The 20412-nt window shown below is 50.6% G+C and overlaps 9 protein-coding genes across 9 annotated transcripts; 3 read left to right on the forward strand and 6 right to left on the reverse strand.

Annotated features, from left to right (window-relative positions):
• Nucleotides 1-11: 11 nt before the first annotated feature.
• On the forward strand, nucleotides 12-904 carry BDV38DRAFT_282826 (GNAT family N-acetyltransferase; the record flags this gene model as incomplete). Its single annotated transcript, XM_032059888.1, has 3 exons — nucleotides 12-393; nucleotides 534-643; nucleotides 737-904. 3 exons carry the CDS (start codon nucleotides 12-14, stop codon nucleotides 902-904), a joined length of 660 nt encoding a protein of 219 aa, XP_031913641.1.
• A 489-nt stretch (nucleotides 905-1393) lies between these two features.
• On the reverse strand, nucleotides 1394-5043 carry BDV38DRAFT_84872 (KAR9 family protein). The gene has a single exon (XM_032064032.1). The coding sequence runs from the start codon at nucleotides 4678-4680 to the stop codon at nucleotides 1510-1512; it is 3171 nt and encodes a 1056-aa protein (XP_031913642.1). The 5' UTR covers nucleotides 4681-5043; the 3' UTR covers nucleotides 1394-1509.
• Nucleotides 5044-5834: 791 nt separating this feature from the next.
• BDV38DRAFT_85042 (uncharacterized protein) lies at nucleotides 5835-8098 on the reverse strand. Its single transcript, XM_032064033.1, has one exon. The coding sequence runs from the start codon at nucleotides 7515-7517 to the stop codon at nucleotides 5988-5990; it is 1530 nt and encodes a 509-aa protein (XP_031913643.1). The 5' UTR covers nucleotides 7518-8098; the 3' UTR covers nucleotides 5835-5987.
• Nucleotides 8099-8551: 453 nt separating this feature from the next.
• Nucleotides 8552-9674, reverse strand: BDV38DRAFT_282829 (alternative oxidase; the record flags this gene model as incomplete). The annotated part of the gene is made up of 2 exons (XM_032059889.1): nucleotides 8552-9353; nucleotides 9415-9674. 2 exons carry the CDS (start codon nucleotides 9672-9674, stop codon nucleotides 8552-8554), a joined length of 1062 nt encoding a protein of 353 aa, XP_031913644.1.
• Nucleotides 9675-11134: 1460 nt separating this feature from the next.
• BDV38DRAFT_282830 (GMC family oxidoreductase) lies at nucleotides 11135-13295 on the forward strand (the record flags this gene model as incomplete). The annotated part of the gene is made up of 4 exons (XM_032059890.1): nucleotides 11135-11312; nucleotides 11404-11747; nucleotides 11817-12622; nucleotides 12689-13295. 4 exons carry the CDS (start codon nucleotides 11135-11137, stop codon nucleotides 13293-13295), a joined length of 1935 nt encoding a protein of 644 aa, XP_031913645.1.
• Nucleotides 13296-13918: 623 nt separating this feature from the next.
• BDV38DRAFT_282831 (acylphosphatase) lies at nucleotides 13919-14403 on the reverse strand (the record flags this gene model as incomplete). The annotated part of the gene is made up of 3 exons (XM_032059891.1): nucleotides 13919-14098; nucleotides 14230-14275; nucleotides 14336-14403. 3 exons carry the CDS (start codon nucleotides 14401-14403, stop codon nucleotides 13919-13921), a joined length of 294 nt encoding a protein of 97 aa, XP_031913646.1.
• Nucleotides 14404-15282: 879 nt separating this feature from the next.
• Nucleotides 15283-17346, forward strand: BDV38DRAFT_282832 (putative glycerol:H+ symporter (Gup1); the record flags this gene model as incomplete). Its single annotated transcript, XM_032059892.1, has 3 exons — nucleotides 15283-15541; nucleotides 15592-16301; nucleotides 16348-17346. The coding sequence occupies 3 exons, from the start codon at nucleotides 15283-15285 to the stop codon at nucleotides 17344-17346; spliced, it is 1968 nt and encodes a 655-aa protein (XP_031913647.1).
• Nucleotides 17347-18108: 762 nt separating this feature from the next.
• Nucleotides 18109-19065, reverse strand: BDV38DRAFT_282833 (putative HIT finger domain protein; the record flags this gene model as incomplete). Its single annotated transcript, XM_032059893.1, has 2 exons — nucleotides 18109-18719; nucleotides 18798-19065. 2 exons carry the CDS (start codon nucleotides 19063-19065, stop codon nucleotides 18109-18111), a joined length of 879 nt encoding a protein of 292 aa, XP_031913648.1.
• Nucleotides 19066-19221: 156 nt separating this feature from the next.
• Nucleotides 19222-20265, reverse strand: BDV38DRAFT_246433 (uncharacterized protein). Its single transcript, XM_032054550.1, has 3 exons — nucleotides 20017-20265; nucleotides 19837-19942; nucleotides 19222-19545 (listed from the first exon to the last, which is right to left on the reverse strand). Exons 1-3 carry the CDS (start codon nucleotides 20178-20180, stop codon nucleotides 19465-19467), a joined length of 351 nt encoding a protein of 116 aa, XP_031913649.1. The 5' UTR covers nucleotides 20181-20265; the 3' UTR covers nucleotides 19222-19464.
• Between the last annotated feature and the right edge of the window lie 147 nt (nucleotides 20266-20412).

Below are 20412 nucleotides of genomic sequence, written 5' to 3' on the forward strand. Positions count from 1 at the left end.
AAAGAAAGAAAATGCCGTCAATCCTCGAAGACCCCACCACAATCCTCCCACCTCCCCAACCCGCCCTCCAAGCCTCCCAAACCCTAACCCCCCGATCCGCCCACCTGAAAGACGGCTCCCCCGTAACCCTATACCCAATTGCCAATGGACCGCAAAGCATCCCCTCCGACCTGGTCGCCTTGCTCCACCGCGAGTTCAGCGCCGAGATTCAGGCCGGGTGTACGTATCCCATGGAGGAGCCGATGACGTTGGAGCGTTTCGCGGAGTATTGGTTTGGGACTTTTGCCGTTGTGGCTGTTCTTGGGGAGGAGAATGAGAATGGGGGGTTGAGGGAGGGGAGGGATTGGGAGAAGGAGTGCTTGGGGACGTTTTATATTAAACCTAATTATCCTGGTTCGTTTCCTTTCTTTCCCTTGTTTTTTTTTCGTTGGGTGATTTGTTTGTGTTTGTTTGTTTGAGAGAGTGGAGGAAGTGCCGGGGGTTTAGTGAGTGAGTATGTGAGTGCTGATATGGTATTATTCTATATATGGCAGGTCGGTGTTCGCATGTTTGCAATGCAGGATTCCTGACAACAGTTGCTGCGCGAGGCCGTGGAGTGGGTATCGTCATGGGCGAGACGTATCTGCAGTTTGCGCCGAAGTTGGTAAGTATTCTCTTTTTTTTTTTGGTGTCATTCTTTTGGTTTGGATGTATGTATGTGTGTGTGTGTTATGTCGGGTGTTGACTGCTGCGTTAGGGTTACAAATACTCCGTCTTTAACCTGGTCTTTGAGAACAATGTTGCGTCGGTTAAGATCTGGGAACGGTTGGGGTTCAAAATCATTGGTCGCGTGCCTGGGGCAGCGCGGTTGGCGAATAGTGAGGAGTTGGTGGATGCATTGATTATTGGGAGGGAGTTGGTTTAGTTGAGTATTTATCAGCAAGGCATGAGGGTTTAGATGGGGTGTTTTTATATATAGATTTATAGATTGAATAGATCCATTGGTTTACATCTTTCTTCTTCTTTGAGGATTGTTGGCTTGTGGGGATAATGAATGATGAGTACCTTTGCTTGGGTTATCTTAAGATAGGGTTAACTGTTATTCTCGGGTGATTACTTTTCCTACTCATAAAGAGAATGTAAATATACGTCCTGAAAGGCATGTGAGATTTATTGAAAGTGTTAAAGGTCCTGTTGGCTATATCAAATGCAATTAATTGGTAAATGCTGAGAAAAAAGCTGGAGTAAAGAAAAAATAATAATAAAAAAAATTCATGAAAAACAATGCCATGCACCATACAAGAACGCTAATCTCAATCACAATGCGAGTGGGGAATCAAGAAAACCAGTCTGACCCGCAACGATATGGTATATGGCGACACCACAAAGTACCCGAACCGCAATGCACATAATACAGGGGCATTAAATATGCGAGTATAAAGTGAAATAGTACATAAAACAGACTCCGATGATGATGAGGGTGGTTATGATACGGTGAAAAGGACTCCGTCGCAGACAGATTCGAGCAATTTATCGCCACGGCGGACGTTCACTCGGCTTACTGTGAGTGCCCGCACTGCTATCCCGGCCGCTTTTGTTTCGCGGCAAAGGAAGCAAGCTGATGCGACGACTGCCCCCATGACCCAGTGCGGTGCCCGGGCGTTCAGCCTTGGTGGGACTGAGCAGGCCACGGTTATAATCGTGTGAGACACTGCGGCCAAATGACATCCCGGCAAAGCTTTGTCGGCTTCGAGGGGTGTTGTTAATGCCTTCCGCCCCCGGCGGACGTCGAAGCTTGCTGTAAGGTGGAGGGTCGAGGAGGGAACGATTGGGCGTGGGAGAGCCGGAGCGGTTAGGGCTGCGTGATGCAAGGCGACTGGAAACGCGGCTGGAGACACGGCTGGGGGACCGTGTTGTTGAGGGAGCGGGAGATGCAGCAAGATCCCGACGGGACATCATTGATAAGGGACGGGAGGTGCGGCTTGGAGCTGAGGACTTGCGGAATGATGTGCTCGATTTGTAGACATGACCGACTTCCAGATCATTGGTGTTCACACTCGAATTCCATCGTGGGCGATTGTCCTTGGCAGGTGGAGGCAGGCGTGGCACCTTCTTCGCAGCTGGAGTAGGTGTGAATAGACCACTTGGCTTGGAGGGAGATGGGGCTGTCAGCGTCGGTTTCGGGATCGCCGATTTCTTGCTCGTCAGGGTTGTCGTGGGCTGGGGTATCCCTGAGAATCGTCGAACCTTGGCCACGGTACTCCGGGCGACTGAGCCCACAGAACTGCCCCGTCTGCTAGAGCTTCCCAGAGAAGCACCCGTGCCCTTGTTAGCAGGAGTCATGACCACCGATGAGGGTGGGGAGCTGCCGGGAGTGTCGATAAGACTGGTGGCGGGACTGTCCATCGTGACAATAGTTGATATAGAGTCGCGCAAGTGCTGGCCCGGGGCCACGTTGTATTCCGTAAGCGAGGAATCCATCACCTCCACGCTCCTTTTCAGCGCATCCATCCTCGACGCCATGTCTGACAGGAGGTTCACCGTCTCGCCATTCACCGTCAGTTGATCCTTCACCCCCTTCTCAATAAGAGATATAACTCGTTCGATGGCAGGGATGTAGTGCTGCTTTTTGGCCTCGTAACTCTCAACGCGCTTCGCTAGTCCCGCCGGGTTATGCACATGGGCGCCTGTTTCAAGGGCTTCTTGCAACTTGGCAATGCTTCGTTCGACCGACAGGAACATTTTCCGCGCTTGCATGCCAGCATTGCGGAAAACAAGAACCCACCGGTCCTCACTGAACTCCTTCCGCAGAGCTTCCGCATCTGCCTCCAGGGTCCTATAGCTCTGCTCTAGGCCTTTTCGCCGCTCTTCCATCTCCGCACAGGCGCTGGGGAAAATCCGCTCCGCTCTGCATTGAAACATGGACAATCGCATGGGCAAGAACGCAAGGGATGCCCGCAAGGGTTGTATGCGGGCAAATACAGCAATGAGATCCGCATGCTCCGAGTCATCCTGTGGGGTTTGGATGAGCGGGGTATCCAGGGTCGGTGGCGCATCGAATAAGATACTATGTCGGTTACTATTCGAAAAACTGCCGTTATTTGGTGTTTCCTCGACGATGGTCTCCAACTCGCTAATATCGAGCCCCGAGCTATTCGACTCCTGTTCAGCAGCCCATGCATTTGCCATGTTGATGTGTCGCTTCTCTTCGATCTCGAAGAGTAGTCGGCTCAGACTCTCAACCTCGGCGCTGACATCTCCCAGAATGGTATTCCAGAGCTCCTCCCATTCCATGGCCAGCTCCACTTGTTCCTTCACATTTCGAAGCCGGTTCTTGATATCTGCCCAGCTCTGTAATATACCGTCCATCTGGATCACAATGGTCTTCAAACTGTCGGCACTGACGTCGCCAATGTCGTCTCGGAGCTGCACATCTTCAATGGCTTTCACGTAAATGTTCATCAGACCTTCGAACCGCGTAATTGCTTTGTCGATACCGTCTAACCCTTCGCGTCCGCCGGCTGCCGCCCACTCTACTTCATCCTCCGCATCGAGACCACTCAACACATCGGAGGCCTTCTTTATCCATATCTGAATTTGCGATGCGGACCCCGTGAGAGATTTGACGGCCAATGGCGCGTTTGGTATTGCGGCAATGCTGGCTTCTAGGGACGACGGTTGGGGCAGTGGGATGGAAGTAAGCTGGGTTAGCTGGTGACTGAAGGACGCGCGAGAGAAGGAGTATATTGATTCGGGGCGCTGCGAGCCTTGGGGGTTAAAGTAAGATTGTACGTTCGAATTGGCGGACGGTGGACGCGGCGAATCTTTTGGTGGAGGCGGAGGGGGTTGCTGAGCTTCATTGTCACCGGTACTTTGGATGAACTTCTCGAAATCTGTTTGGACATGTTCGACCTGTGTGTTAGGGGGAGCACCTGATTCGATGTCCACCGGCGCTGGCGGAGACGCAACGGCAGCCATGGCCACTGGGGCTTCTTCCGGTTCCTCCACGTCTTCCACTTCTCGGGTTGGGCTGGCGTCTGCTGTTGGTGTTTGATCGACGAGGGTTTCTTCGACGGGATCTTGGTTTGCGACCGACGTCAAGCTTTCCTCGACAGGTTCTACCGGTTCTGACTCCACTGGGAAAGGCAATTCTGTGTCCGGGTCGTGAACCTCCAGGTAGGTCGACTCAGTCTGTTGCGGTTGTCTACCTTTACCACCAAAATGTACACCATTCCACGACCGGCCTCGCTTTTCAATCTTGATCGAATGGTCTTTGTTGCGGCTGTCTAATTCCTTGATATGCTCCTCGGGGATCCGACCAACGGCACCGGGGCTGCGAGTGGGAGTCGCGGTCTTGTGACTCCCATCCAATAGCTTGACGCGCGCTGCTAGACCAGGAGACAAGCGACGAAGGATGGAGGGACGAATGAGGGATTTGTCCGACCCCGGTTGATCGTGGATGTCGTCGAGATCGTCGTCGTGAAGGCTACTCCCAAGACTTCCAAGACTGCGGAGACTGCGCAGGGATGATTTCGACTTGATTCGTCGCGGCGATGAATTCTCTGGAGGAGAGACGGCGACGGCGGGAGGTGGAGGAGGAGGGGGAGAAGATAGCAAGTGCGATAATGACGATGTCGTGGGCGTCTTCGGACCGGAATCCGGGTGGGTGGGTGCAGTTGTGACAGTTGACGTGGTGAACATGGTACGTATTGACGGGGCGACCGCCCTGGTCTGTTTGTGTTTGGTGCAGTAGTGTGAAGATAGCGTGGAATGTGGTTGGAGCAAATCAACGTTCTTTGGGCGCGTCTTTGGGTTCTTGGGGGTGGACTTTGTTGGTATGCCAGACGGTCACTCCCCCCTTTCCTGATCGCTTTTTTTTGTTGGTGGTCTGCAAGTATAAATAAAGAACAATCAAATATATCAGACTAGTAAGCCAGCCACTAGTTAGTATTTATGTGCAGTCAGACGAGTTGCAAGATTAGTCCACGAGTGTGAGTGCCTCTTGAAAAAATAACAATTGGGGGCGATACAAATGATCGGCTACATGGTAAGTCAGTAACGTAGGAGTCGTAGTAGTTGTTGTTAGTTGTTGAGGTGGTATTTTTTGGTTTTCTTTGGTTTGGGCAGCGGGTAATCTGGCGGCGGAGGGAACCTTAAAAGACCGCAGGTGAAATTGGGAAAATTAAATTAAAAAGGAAATTAAAACCAAAAAAAAAAAAGGGTATGAAATCGGAATGACATTTTCATCTTCTCCCTTGTTTTCCGGAAGCCGTTGATCGTTCCTTCAGGAGAACACCACTAGTAGTGTATATTTCCCCTTCCAGGTAAGGTCGTCATCTCGTCTCTTTTTCAATTCTCGGATTCTTCTTTTTCTCTTTTCCTTTCGACTATTTTCTGTCTTGGTTTTTCTTCTCTTCCCTTTTCTCTCATGTTGTTGAAATTCCTCAATTCACCAATCCTCTTTTCTGTTACCGGTTTCTTCACATGTAGAATCAAACCTAACCTTAAAAAACAACCCGTGGTCAGGTATGTTGTAATTCATGGTATGTTTGGTACCGTCCACACACACGGAGTTCTCTTCTGTTATGTACACATCCCGTGGGAACCCAACTGGAACTCCGAAATAATCATTTTAGGCATATCCCCAAAATCATGTAGTTGTTGAAAGAAACATTAAATATAGAGAATAAGAAAGACACAAAAGTGACAAAATTGGCAAAATGGGCAAAATTGTTCATAATCTCAGCCAAAAAGAAGTATATAAATATGAACCACCTGAGAAGAGCAAATCCATCGAAAAATAAAAAAAAAAAAAAAAAAAAAAAAAAAAACCAAAAAAAAAAAAAAAAAAAAAAAAAAAAAGAAAACTCCCACATAGCAAGCAAGTCTCCAGCAAGTAAGGGGTATCAAAGTGGACAGCAAACAAACGTAATAGGGAGCCCAGAATACTACAGTACGTGGTCCCAGCCATCAGGCACCAAAACTCTCCTTCATACCGATCGCGTCCTTCACGCAGGGTCGACGCCCACCCCGTCATGAGGCACTGCATCGGCCTTCCCTGAATCAGCCCCCCGCCAATCTCGCATCAGCTCTTCGCGAACTGCCTTGCACCAAGTAAGGAGGGCTGTGTCAAACTGCCTCCAAGCCTCATCGCTATTCCCGGAAACCACTCCCATTACATCCATCTCTAACTTCGTTTCCCACCGGATTTCCGCAGCCTTGGTCCAATACCGAATATTGTCCGCCCGGCGGTACGGTTTGGCGACATCCTCATGGAAAGATTTGATTTCGCAGAAGGGTCTCTTGGATTTCTTTACAGCCTGATTATGGATTTGGACCAGGCCGCGTCCGTCTCGGAACCATTCGAGCATCGGCGTTGGTAAGGCCTGACCTTCGGGGGCTGTCCATGTTGGCAATGCATCCGTCTCCAGCAAACTGCGCAGGAAAGCTTCCTCGCGCGCCCTCTCTTTACCACTCCAGTCGCCACGCGCCCAAGCCCATCCTTGTCGCTCCTGGGCTTCCGCCTCCTCCATATGAACTTCTTGCGCCAGCATGCTGCGCACGTTGGCCATCCAACCCATGATGGACGAGCGCTCGTCGTCCCGGAGTCCACCGGTGAAATTACGGGAGGCCCATCGTTTCAGGACTTCCAGCATGTCAAACAGTTCCTGTCGTATTTCCCGCTCACTTTTGATCGAGGCCAGACGCTCTGGCCGTTCGTGGGCGGTGTAATAAATCCTAGCAGCCCGAATCGCAAGAGTCACAACATCCAGGATACGCATGCCCTGGATCTCGTGCCAACCCAATGGGGTGGCTCCTGCTAACATCTTGCTCGTCGGGTCGCCAGTGTCAGGAAGTTCGTCTACGTTGATACGTGGAGGCTTCATGTTTCGTGGCGGCTCCTTCTCGGATCCAACCGTCTCCATGATCTTTCCGGCCTCGTCGAGCGCATCCCGGAGATCCTTTCGCAGGGCTACGAGATCTGGCGGCGGTGGGAGGTGGAAAGTTTTCACGCTATAGGTGCTCACTGTCGGAGGCAGCATCACCTCCTGCTCATCGTACTCGTCGTCGGCGGGTTCCGAGCTCTCGTCCGTCGGGCTTTCGGTCATATCCTCAATGAAGCGAGCATTTGGGGTGAGGAGTAATCTCGGTATGTCTTCCGGCTTTTGCTTCTTCTTCCACTCCCGAGCCTGGCCGCCCTTCCCTTCCAACAAGCCTGTGCGGGCAAAATAATACTGCAGATGCGCTATACTGCCCAAGCTCATCACACTCTCACGGTGTCTGGCCGATTCAGCAAACTCGACCCCCTGGGGTCGGATATACCCTCGTCTTCTCGACGAGACGGTGGACACGGAGGATCTGGCATCGGCAGACGTGGCGGACGAGACGGATCGGGACGAAAGGGTCGACACGGTTGAGACGGTGCGGTCTGAGGGGGAAGGACACGAGGAGATCGCAGGCGTCGGTACGATGGATGGTGAGGGTGAAGAGGCTCGGACAGGAGGGGCAACGGACTCGGACTCGATAGGCTCATCCATAATCGCGTAGATCTAATGCGCTGACTCTTTTCGGGCGGGTTATGTGCAGCACCGTCGAAGAATTTATAGATCTGGGAGAAATGCAAGGAGGGACACAGATCTGGTTGGAGATAATATGATGTATCTCAATCCCAAGCAGGACAGGACAGATGGACGGTAGGTCGACCGCAGAGACAACAACAGTCAGGCGTTTATTAAAAACAGGGACTCGTCCTCGGTTGAATTGGTAACGGTGATCGATCGGCAAAGAGAACAATTCTTTGGAAGTTCGAAAGGGGGGCACTTTTTCCCACTAAAAGGGGAAGCGGGTCGATAGCGTCGTGAACACGTCTTCCTGGAATTAATTACCTCCTCGGTAGTGATGGTATTAATAGATCAATCAATCTCGCGTCCGGTACTTCCGTTTTATCCAGAGAAGCCCCTGACGCTTCTGCATGTTTCCTGTCGAATTGTTCTGTAGCCCTGCGAACCTAGTCATCCGAGTGATCCATGGGTCTTGCGCATCCCCTCCGAGGTTCCCAAGTTATCGATGGCTCGCTTTACCATCTTTCTTTTTTTTTTTTGGGTTTATCTCTGGGCGCTAGACCCGTTGGGGCTTAGGGCGGGTCCCGTACCTGAACGCCCCGGATTTCGACCAACCTTTTCATGAGCGCGGATCACCTTTTCCCATTTTCTTCGACGCTTCGGTGTTTCAAGATGAAATTAAATGGCTTTTAAACCGGCAATGATTCGATCACTCTAGGCAAACATATTCAAGAAGAGGAGTTCTATATTCTATTTACAACCTGTCCATATGCCAATGAATATGTGCTTTGCAACAATCATTGCGCCTGAAAAAGACGTGCGCCGTGCACAATGAAATCCCATAATGAAACAAACTTGCTTCAGCACGGCCAGTCCTGCTAGGTGCTATTGAGGTAGGAAGAAAAGAAAAATACAAAGAAAAGAAAAATACAAAGAAAAGAAAAAGGAAAGGAAAAAGAACAAGAGAGATTTAAACATTCACACCCAGTCCTTAATGTGAATGACGACACTCAAATCACTTCTTCTCTCTCCCACCCCGTTGCTTTCAAATTCGCAATGCCCTTGCCAGGATGGGCTTTGCTTGGGTCCTTGTACTTGACCGAGTACGGATTTGGGTCTGCGGCTTGATTCAGGTTTCCTAGAGTGTGGTTCACCTCACGGTGCTTGGCCTCGTCGGCGCGGACATACATCAGCAGGTCCTTCATAGTCCGTTGGCCCTCGGGCATCTTCCAGTATTGGACGGCGATCTCCGGGGCTTCCAAATTTGTCCACTTGGGGAGTTTCCCGTGGTCGATGTCTTGGATCGCTCGAGTGTAGGTGATCACTGCCTCTTCTTCAAGGTAACCAACGAATCGGTGGCAGATGCGCGGCGACATGAGATAGGAGAGGAAGAAGCCGTTGAAGAAGACGCCTTGTGCACCAAGGACCATGAGTCGCATAAACCACCCTGGCTCGGCGACTTTCAAGAAGGTGAGCAAGTGCATGCGCTCGTTGTAGGCCTCCTCGAGCAGAGTTTCGATCCATCCATTGTCCCTCTTCATCCGTCTCAGGCTTCTTAGATGTCTCAACATGCCTCCAACCATTCCTGGTACCCCAGCAACACTCTCCAGGAAGACGAATCGAGTGAGCCATTTCTGCTCGGTCATCTGGAACTTGGCCTCATGTTCTTTGCCCGGAGGAGGATGTCGGTACCCGGTTACAAAGTCCATGCCCCATCGGAGCAATCGAACGGTGCTGAGTGCTACCCAGTCTGCCCAGTCCTTTGTTTCCCGGTGAGCAACTGTGACGTGGCGCATCTGTTCTTCGGTATAACTAGTATTGTTAGCACCCACTCTCATACTAACCAGAATGCTTTAAGTGAAGGGGTTCTTACACAGGGTGGGCCCATGCGGTCTCTACCTCCTTGATGTGAGGCGCAGTTGGTGGAGGGAAGAATTCCTTCGTTTGTGTGTGCGGTGTCGATGAGATGGAACGTTTGGTGTTCCGGTGGTTGATTTTGCTCGCTAGCAATGGACCGCCGCATCGTAGTCCAGCTGTGGCAACAGAACCGGTGCATCCTCGGATTGTGAGGTGCAGGTAGGACTTCGGAAGTGAAGCTGCCCTAAGGGGCACTGCGGTTGTTATCGAATTCATCCGAGTATAAGTTATTGCAATGAACTTGAGGTTCAGTAATAGTAGTAGTAGTAGAAAGAGTCCTGTTTTGATCACAAAAGGCTTGCTGTTTACTGGATACTGGGACCTCACGTCTCTACTGTGTATCTATATATAGTCTTGGATGAGAAGGTTATGGCAGAAATCGGAATAAGGCCGGAACCAGACAAAGCCAGTATACTGTCATAGGGCGCAAAATCTTCTCGCCAGAACATGCTGACAATTCGGACGACTCTGAGCCACACCGGGATGACCAACTGAGATCCGTTTGCGGGATTCTGACATGCCTTCCAAACAATAAAATCAAGATATGGAACGGGTATTTCTTGGCGGGTCCTCTAGGGACCAAACTTTCAAGCCTTTAGAAGTTACACCGAAGTTACATGGAAGCCACCGTCGCGAACATCCTCTCGACACCTAAAGTCCTCAACTGACGTATGTAATACTGGAACCCCCCTGGATCCTTTCTGCAGCTGAAGTGAAAGCGAATTTAAAAGTCTCCCCATTATCCCTATACCCGAGAAAGAACCTGGGTATCCAGCGGCGAGATACCGTATATTACATATTGATACGGCGTGTGTAATTTAAAAATATACGAAGGGGCGGGCAGATGACTTCGGTGGAAACCGGAACGGCGTCTGACTCAACGCGATGCCGAAGCTTGACCTCCGAGTCGATTCGGAACCCCGATCGTCTTTGGTTGATTCAGTACGGAGTACTCCATAGTACTATAGCAGTTTATCGGGCTCTCCATACGTCAGACCCCTTGCAAATTTTCCTCAGCTCTGAACTCCTTACGTACAGCAGATCCCGAATGCCCTTATATGGAAACCCTTCGTACTATATTATATCGTGAGCTTCACTTTTCCCGGCCGAGAAGTAGAGATATTTTGTTTGTGTCGATTCCCAAGTAAGGAACGGGAAGACAAGTACTCCATACCTCCACAGTGCATTAGTGGAATTATGGCAACAGCAATGTGATAATGGAGGGCCTCCCCTTCGTTTATGATGCGTGTGAGGGAAAGGGAGGGTGAGAGACACCGAACTAACTACTAATCGTCGAGAGTGACAGTCCCTAAGTGATACACGATATATCCATTGAGATCTCCTTCTGGGATTAACGATGATGTGGCACTAGACTTGACCTTGTTGAAGTCACCCAATGGCCGGGGTAAGAAATGCAAGCTGATTGTGCTTGCTTTATCTATGACACATTGATTGGCCAGCTTGTTGGTTATTTCGAGATTTGGTGGTCCTAAGGCGGACAGTTAGGATGGGAGGCCTAACTGCCTCAGCCTCGAAGAAACTCTGTACTCGTCGTATGAGTTGAGCTTATTCTTGGGATTCGTATTCAATTCAGGGCGCAAGAGATAGATGGGATCGCGGCGCCATCTCCAGCTCTATCGGCCTCCTCGATGTGTTTGAACTGCTGCGCAGCCACCATGTTCTCCTTCCTGAGTGGTACTCAGAGGACTACGCAGTTCTGGTTTCGTGCTCTTATCTCCTGGACCTTCGCCTCATCGCTCGTCTGCGCTGAAACACCATTCTCACCAGTCATGGGTGGACTCTACAAAGAGCTGCCTGAGGGGCTTGACGAGGTCGATGTCGTCATCGTCGGAGGTTCGTGGATCCATACGGACTGCTGCACTGAGTTTCGGCTTGGTCAACATGCTATGAACCACGAAAGCTAACCAATGGATTTTTGACATAGGCGGCACCGCGGGCTGCGTCGTGGCATCTCGACTAAGTGATGCCTACCCCACCCTATCCATTCTGATTGTTGAGGGTGGCCGAGACAACCAAGGCCTTCGAAATGTCACCTACCCCGTGCTCCTGCTCAACAACATCTTGCCCGGAAACACCGACACGCTTTTCTATGAGGGTATCACTGAGAAGGCCGTGGGCAATCGCTCGCTTGTCGTGCCGTCCGGCGGTGTCCTCGGCGGCGGCTCGTCTATCAACCTGCTCACCTACAGCCGTGCTCAAGCCGTAGACTACGACCAGTGGGGAGTCGAGGGGTGGTATTCCAAGGACTTGGTTCCCTATCTCCAAAATGTATAGGATGCTGTATCCACTGATCTAGTTCGTTGTGGGCAATTGGGCACTGGCTGACTCGCTCGGTAGCTCGAGACTTATAAAGGTGAGGGCACGCCCGAGACACACGGCTACTCTGGCCCCATGATCGCCACCGCAAGCAACTACACGGCAAAGGCGTCCGAGGAGGGCTTCATCAAGGCAGCTGCCAAGCTCGGCTACCCGGAGGCTCGCGACATCCAGGACCTGGAGACCATCAATGCCACACAGCGCAACATCCGCTACGTGAGCGGAGGCAAGCGCCAGGATGCCGCCTCCAACTACCTGCACCCGCGCCTCGGTGATGGCGTCCACCCCAGCCTCTACGTCCTCACGCAGCACCAGGTCATCCGTGTGCTCTTTGACGGCAACAAGGCCTCAGGCGTCGAGTTCAGGCCCAACCCCAAGTTCAACGATGGTGCCGAGAAGCCTGTGCAGAGGGTCAAGGCCAAGAAGCTCGTCGTTCTCTCCGCTGGCGCCCTGGGCACCCCGCTTGTGCTGGAGCGCTCTGGCGTGGGCGACCCTGAGATCTTGGGCAAGGCGGGCGTCGAGGTTGTCGCCGAGGTGCCCGGCGTGGGAGCCGAATACCAGGACCATCAGCTGATGACCTACGCCTACTACTCGAGCCTCCTGCCCAACGAGACCTTTGACGCGATCTACTCAGGCCGCACCAACGTCGACGAGCTCATTAAGAAGAACGACCCCATCATAGGCTGGACCGCCGCCGATGTCTACTCGAAGCTCCGGCCCAGCGACGAGGAGGCCAAGGCTCTTGGGCCTGCGTTTGAGAGCGCCTGGAACCGCGACTACAAGACTTACCCAACGAAGCCACTTTCCATGATCACTTCGCTCAACGGGTAAGCCGTCTCCAACCCCTTCTGTCATCGTGGTTGCAGAATATACTGAGAACATTTCCTCTCCAGCTTCCCCGGCGACTCCACCGGCCAGCCTGAAGTCCAGTACTTCTCCTGCTCCACCTTCACCCCGTACCCCTACTCCCGTGGCCACCTCCACATCACCTCCAAGGACCTTGACGCGTCCGTCGACTTCGCCACGGGTTTCTTCGCCGACGAGGGCGACATCGACATCAAGAAATCTGTCTGGTCCTACAAGAAGCAGCGTGAGATTATCCGCCGTATGGACGTCTACCGCGGCGAGTTTGCCCCGCTGCACCCGGCTTTCGCCGCCGACTCGGACGCCGCCACCCCCTCGGAACCCCTTGACGCCCCTCTGCCCGACGATGTACCCGACATTGTGTACACGGCCGAGGACGACGCGGTACTGGAGCAGTGGCTGCGGGCTAATGTAGGCACGACGTGGCACTCGCTGGGAACGTGCAAGATGGCACCCAAGAGCGAAGGCGGCGTTGTCGACTCGAGCCTGAGCGTGTACGATGTCGAGAAGCTCAAGATTGCCGATCTGAGTGTGCCGCCGGGCAACGTCGGTGCCAATACGGCTAATACTGCGTTTATGATCGGCGAGAAGGCGACCGACATTTTCATTCAGGAGCTGAAGGGACATGATGACTGAGGCGGCGACAACGGATGCCCTTAATCATGGCACATACATGTAAATAATGCTGCATTTGTGCATATTGTCTTATTGCCTGTTTCCTTCTGATAATTTAAATTCCAAAACTTGCGCCTCAGTCCCTTGGCTATAAACTTTCATCCGAAAAGATGGTGGCAGGCTAGCATCCCGTCTATACTACTATCAATTATTATATATATCATCATCTCGTGGCTCTCTCCTGATGACGAGACTTGTGATGATGGCCGGCCTCTCAGTTCATCATGCCCTGTTCTCACAACATTCGCCCAGCTTCGAATTAAGGTTAATTAGACATTTCACTAAGGCCTCCGAGCTCCGAGGGAATTTGAGCAGATTATAGGTCGGAGGCAAGTCATGACTTCCGCGAGCAATGACCTACCGGAGGTCGGTCTTAACGCTCCGAGCAACACAACTAATAGAAGAATACCTACCTATTTCCTTCGATTATATTGGCATTCATAGTGACATCCAGGAGTGTATACATGAACATTATTCACACAGCTTAGTATATACACACCTCATTCATTGGTATACCCGTACATACAATCGATCGCTCAAAGCCCCAAGTTCGCCTAATGACAGTCACACATTAAGAAATGAGATCAGTTCGTAGCATCAAAAGCCGACTCGGAGGTGCGCATGACTCCGAAATAGGCCTCCCCATCCTGAACGGCAAGATCCTTCTTCTCCACTTTCACAACATGCGCCAGTCGTGGGCCGTTGTTGATTTCCTTGAGCAGTTTTTGAATGGACTCTGGAGTTCCTTGGGCTTCGCCTTCGACCTGATGATCTGATCAGTCATAGGAGGCGTTGTAGAAGCTGGACATGGGATTGACCCATGTTCCAGGATTGTTGACCAGGGAGGGGAAAAGAAAGAGTAAACACGAACCCGTCCACAGGTAGTATTTCTCACCCAGCCCTTTAAGCCAAACTCGGCTGCACGCCTCTGTGTGAAGTCACTGCAACATAGCAATGGTCAATATATTGCTCGGTTTGCTAGTAGAGTGGCTGAGCCCTACCGGAAGCCGACACCTAGATGATTGATTGCTCTAGTTAGCCACCCCGGTTTCCATCTTCCAGACTGCATTGTGCTCTATTGACAGACTGATACAAACCTAGACACGATCTCGTAATTACCTACCTTGAACGGTACCACTGACCTTGAATGCAATCTGCATAACATATCAGCCTCACTTCTGCCCTGTACAGTAGAAGTAATGACGTAACGGATGAATGCGGGGTGTTGTTGTTATCTTTTGCTGGCGATGAGGGGAGGGGACTGTACCCGTTGGGCAGACATGTTGAGATAGCTGTGTTTTCTTTCCGGAGAAAGTATTTCTGCAAATATCGATCTATGTCTTCGTCTTGATCGTATACTATATTGTAGTTTGTTTGATGTTCACAGCAATGGAAGTGGTTGTAGACCCATTAGTCATCTGCCTGTACGAAGAGCTGTGACAAGGCTGTTTGTCAATTACAGTACGGTGTACTAACAGGTTCAAATACAACGAGTTGACTGGTGTTCTTATTGAGTTCTACCACGAAGATCCCCTACACAGTAGTATTTGATAGCTATAGTTACGGCAACCTTGACAGATCGTGCTTATATGTCTAAACTTTGAGTATTGACGTCATTAAATATACCTCCAAAGCGATCTATGTTTTCTCACTGTCTTCACTCTTTGTAGAAATAGGTAATTTAATACCCTCTTTCTTCTCATTCTACCATTCCTAGAATAATACATATGGCCCAATTGATTAGTACTTTGATCGAAGCTCATCAGTGACCAGTCACCTGATTCCCCCAGATCAACCCGTGATCCCGCTTATCGCCAATCAACGTTCCGCCCCTGAACCAATAATAGATTTAATCCTCGGTTTGTTCCCAAAATATTGTTGTTTCTCCGCAATCAGTCCCCCCTCGACACATCTCTGAGGGGCTCTGGCCACGCAATGCTCAGTTAAAATGACTTCAATTCTCTCTTGGTTCCGACGCCTATATTCTCTGGATACGTTGGATACTCGTTTCATTGTCTCTTCAAATACGCCGCTAAAGGCCGTCGCTGCTGACACGCGATCTGCTCCCGCAAAAGATGCCCGCGCAAATGCAATTGCCAGCAATGCTGCTCCTCCTAAGTGGCGCACGCCCGAGTTCTGGGTATACTATGTCATCTTCCTCATTGCAGTACCGTTGATGTTCAAAACGGTTATCGAAGTGTCACAGGGTATGGCATTCTGCGCCAACGGAGACAGGCCAATGCTGACTATGCTGTAGAGAGTCATCCAACCTATCCAACATATTCTCATTTACTGTCCCCGGGCTGGATAGCCGGGCGCAAAGTGGTAAGTGCTTCGGTCTATACTATGCGGTATACTGTTGTTTATTCTTCGTCTCCCGGGCAGGACAATTCGGATGCGCAGTATTCCAGCTTTCGTGATAACATCCCTTACCTCCTCGCGCTTTTGGTTGCCCATCCACTGCTCCGTCGCGTCTACGAACACTTTGGACAATCGGTCGATGCAAGCTCTACTCAAACAAAGGCCAATGCGACTACAGCTCAGGGAGACGCTCGCCTGGCCCGTCGGGTACGGTTTGACTTTTATTTCGCCCTGATTTTTATCGTTGCTCTCCATGGTGTGTCTGCCATAAAGGTGCTCGGTATACTATATGTAAACTATAAGGTCGCGAAATCGCTTCCACGACAATATGTGCCTACTGTTACCTGGACATTCAACATTGCGATACTGTTTGCGAACGAACTCTGCACGGGCTACCCCTTCGAGCGCATAGCCGCCATGCTGGTGTCTCCAGCAGATAGCGCCGGACAGGAGTCTCCTTTAGTCCTATGGGGTCGGTATCTCGATAGCTTTGGAGGTATAATGCCTCGGTGGGAGGTGCTTTTCAAGGTCACGATATTGCGGCAGATCAGCTTCAATATGGATTATTATTGGAGCCTTGATTATCCAGCCTCGAGTCCCATTGAAGTAAGTCATTGCCCCCATAAACAAGTTCTTGTCTAACGGTTATAAGAAGAAACAAGCTGATCCTACGGCACTATCGGAGCGTGACCGCGTGAACATCCCGGCGGAGCCCTCCGCATTCAATAGCCGCAATTATCTCGCCTATGTCCTGTATTCGCCATTATATCTAGCCGGGCCTATTTTAACATTCAACGATTATATCTCACAGCAGCGCTTCCCACCTCTATCTCTTACCAGGTCCCGCGTTACTCGCTACGCCGTCCGATTCCTTTTGACTGTACTGGCCATGGAATTCATTCTCCATTTCATCTACGCAGTGGCCATCTCCCAAGCACACCCGGACTGGTCATTATATAGCCCTGGCCAGCTCAGCATGCTGGGCTTCTTCAACCTGCACATCATCTGGCTGAAGCTCCTAATCCCATGGCGATTCTTCCGACTCTGGGCCCTAGTGGACGGCGTCGACCCACCAGAGAACATGGTCCGTTGCGTCTCAAACAACTACTCCGCATTTGCCTTCTGGCGCGCCTGGCACCGCTCCTTCAATCGCTGGATTGTGCGTTACGTTTACGTGCCCCTAGGCGGAGGACGAGGTCGAGCACGCGGCGACGATAACAAATCCTCATCTGTACTCTTTACCAAAGCCCGCCAGATCTTCAACTTCCTCATCGTCTTCACCTTTGTTGCTCTCTGGCACGATCTCAACCTCCGTCTCCTCATGTGGGGATGGCTCATCACCCTCTTCGTCCTCCCCGAGATCATCGCTACTCTACTCTTCCCCGCGCATAAATGGCGTTCCCGTCCTAATACGTACCGCGTCCTTTGTGGGATTGGTGCTGTAGGGAACATTCTCATGATGATGATTGCCAATTTGGTCGGGTTTGCTTTGGGCTTGGACGGAATCCAGGGCTTGCTAAACGAGATGCTGGGGTCTTATTCTGGTCTGGTTTATCTGGCTACGGCCTGTGCGGCGCTGTTTGTAGGAGTCCAGGTTATGTTTGAAATCCGGCAAGAGGAATTACGAGCTGGTATCAATTTGAAGTGTTGATTTACATACATAGATACATACATATACATTTTAGTATGATAGAAATCGAAAGCTATATATCTTTCTTCCATCAAGCTAGTGATATGAGCGCCGTAGGTTTCACGCCGTTTGCTGGATATTGGGAAAAGGCATCCGGGTCTTGAAATGCGCCCTAGACCTTTGTTTGCAATTCTGGAGAACTTCACAAGCCTGAGATAGATGGTTCCTATCTGCCTTTTATGGGCCGGACGTCTCTGAGCGGTCAAATGGACCAGCGGTACCCATGGTTAGGGGCGCGAGCTTGCACGAGACAGCCGCCCGCGACTATGTTTGAATGAAGACGGACGCTTTATTTCCTTCAACCTATGCATCGGAGCGTCTTTCTGGAGAACAAGCTACTCAGCCCGTACAACTTGGTAGCGTTAAGAGGCGCCGAACCTGAAGGAAGGCTTCTTCTGTGCCTCATCAAGTAGGAGTGGAATATATCGGGGGAAGCTAATAGACACATGGCCTATACTGTGACTATAAGATAATAGCACCCGTGTATTTCATGATGATGTCGTCAAGACAAAGTAGAGCCTCTCTCTCTCTCCCTCTCTCTCTCGGTTCTGGAAGGGAATATGCGTTGGTGTCTGCCTTGGGCTGCGAACAGCGGATCCCGCTTCAGGCGAGTGTAATCTTCTCCCATAAAGCGATCTGATGTTTCCAATATGACGATCTGGACGCGAAAAACGATCATCCGGTAGGTGGTTTTTTTTATTTTAGCCGATCCGATTGAATGGCCTAATAGAACGCCCCACATCTTGAGTCCTCATGAAGTTTGTAACAATCCAAGCCGCAGGTCCGCGAAGGGCAGTTCTTGCAGCGGATCTTGCCCCAATAGCCGCACACGCAGCAGAAATACCGCTGCGATTTCATTGTGACTGGCGGACCGGCGCGAGAAGCATTATACGTCAATGGTGGCTCCGCCAGAAGTGCCTGCATGATACGCTCCGACGGAGCAGAGGGAATATACGATTTTAGGAGGGGGTCATTGTCGTGCTCGGTTTTGATAAGTGCTTGCTTGTCCTCAGGTTCCTTCGTTGGCTCCTTCTCCGTGTCTTCTGTGGTAGCGGCGCTCGGTGGTTCTGCAGGTGTTGCCGATGCTCTCTGAGACGCGGGTACCGTGGAGGATTGTTTCTTCTGACGCGAGGATTCGGGTTTGGGCGTTGTGGCGGGTGTGGAGCTTCTTCGTAATGATGATGGTTTTGTTACCTTGTTGGCTGGGGGACGCTGCGTCGTAGTCGACTGGGCTGCTTGCGCTAACGCGGCTTCTTCGTCGTCGAGATAGTTTCTGAAGGTTTTCTGCGATTGAAGGATACGGCGCACGTTCGAGGTAACCTTGCCCCTTGTTCCTGGTGAGTGGTAGAACGATTGTTAGCCTTTATCCTGTCGCAAAACCCGTCAACGCATTTCGGGGAAGATCAAGATACCTCTTCCAGCTGCATCTTTTTGTTTAACGGGGATCGGAATATGGACATCTTTGTGATTTTCCCGATCGAGTTCTGCTAAATGTCGGATGATCGCATTGGCCTGTCTTGATGATACATCTCCACGGCTGCCGGGGTCGCGAATGCCTCGTTTCCTGCCGATGGTGGGCGTGATCGCTGCTTTGGATGGGTCGAAGCCCCTGTCAGGGACGTAGGTCCATCCCGGAGTGAGGTGAGTTGTCGTACTCGGAAGAAGTTCGACGTGATACATTGCCGGTACGAAAGGGGAAAAGGAAAACGGATTGTATATCAGTTTTAAGACAATGTTATCGCAATGGCGTTTCTTTTGGCGTTCCCCGAAAATGTTCCATGGAACATTCTGTGTTTGCTATGTTTGCATTCCAAAAGGAATGACGCAGTTGACCTGATGGCACTTTTACTACAGTAGGTTACAAGGTAAGATATCAGATGTCCAGTTAATATATAAAAAAATACGTCTTTTTATGTAGTAATAGATGTAGCGCATGAACAAATCACGTTCTCCTATTAAAGCTCACTCAATGCCGGACATAACTGCATCTGAAAATTGAATATGTTGTGAAAACCATGCGGAAACAAACTCCTGATAAAAGATATGTTGGGAACTGGTTCTGGCGTTATTATGTGAGGACTATTTCTTCCTCAGCTGGTCCACTTTCGTCTCCAGTTCACCGATGTATGTCTGAAGCTTCTGTGTTGCTGTTTGAAGCGCCTGTTTAAACTGGTTAGTATGATTACCTCGAGCGAACAACCCGAAATGTGAAAAATCAAGGGGTAAGAGGGGACTGTATGCTATGTCTTAAACTAGGTGACACTTGTGTGAGGAAAGACAAATCTGTGTTGAGCATCAAAAAAACAGATGGAAGAATTGTCGGAGGCCAAGTGATGAATCAGAAAGAAGAAAATGAAACGAGAGGGAAAGCAAAGACAAGAGAAGATTATGATAACGGCAAGTTGGAGGAAAAGAGAAATATATAAAACAAAAGAGAGACCCATAACATACGTATATGTCCTCTGTCAACATCTCGTTGGTCACTCTGTACTCCCCAAGGATGTAATAGTAGACGGAAGCACCGGCAACAATAGTGCCAGTAAGGAAGCCAAATATTCTAGCATTACGGGCGGGTTAGTTACAACCAAAGGGTAGCCCTGCCTGCTAAGACGTATACTCAGTAAAGCTTACCCTCCGCGAAAAGCCCCAACAGGTTTTTTAGCGGGCAACGTGGAACCTGCAGCATCTCTCACGGATGGCGAGGTAGAGAAGCTCCTTCGCACGGGGATGACCGCACGCCTTGTTGCGACTGAGCGCAACCCAGGAAATGCCATTCTGTAAGCACTCATGATCATAAATGCCCCAGATGTCTGATACTCGGATTAGCAAGGAACATTCCGGAAAAGAAAATCACAGCGAGGATTAGCTGCTCTTACAAGTTCAGGTGATGGAGGTTCGGCAAAGCTTGAAGTGACGTTGGTGTTTGCCATTTAAGCTCGGGTGGAGACGGCCGCTAATCATCACGGGCCCGAAGTTAAGCATGTACGTATCCCTGCCTAAGGTATCCGCTTGGCTACTAGTACAATG

Source organism: Aspergillus pseudotamarii, assembly GCF_009193445.1.
Source record: "Aspergillus pseudotamarii strain CBS 117625 unplaced genomic scaffold BDV38scaffold_26, whole genome shotgun sequence".
Lineage (NCBI taxonomy): Eukaryota > Fungi > Ascomycota > Eurotiomycetes > Eurotiales > Aspergillaceae > Aspergillus > Aspergillus pseudotamarii.

Coding starts and splice junctions, on each gene's coding strand:
- BDV38DRAFT_84872 (XM_032064032.1), bottom strand. CDS start 4,680: ATGTTCACCACGTCAACTGTCACAACTGCACCCACCCACCCGGATTCC.
- BDV38DRAFT_246433 (XM_032054550.1), bottom strand. CDS start 20,180: ATGATCATGAGTGCTTACAGAATGGCATTTCCTGGGTTGCGCTCAGTC. Junction 19,943..20,016: donor GTTGGGGCTTTTCGCGGAGG/GTAAGCTTTACT, acceptor CCGTAATGCTAG/AATATTTGGCTTCCTTACTG. Junction 19,546..19,836: donor TGTTGACAGAGGACATATAC/GTATGTTATGGG, acceptor CAGTTTAAACAG/GCGCTTCAAACAGCAACACA.
- BDV38DRAFT_85042 (XM_032064033.1), bottom strand. CDS start 7,517: ATGGATGAGCCTATCGAGTCCGAGTCCGTTGCCCCTCCTGTCCGAGCC.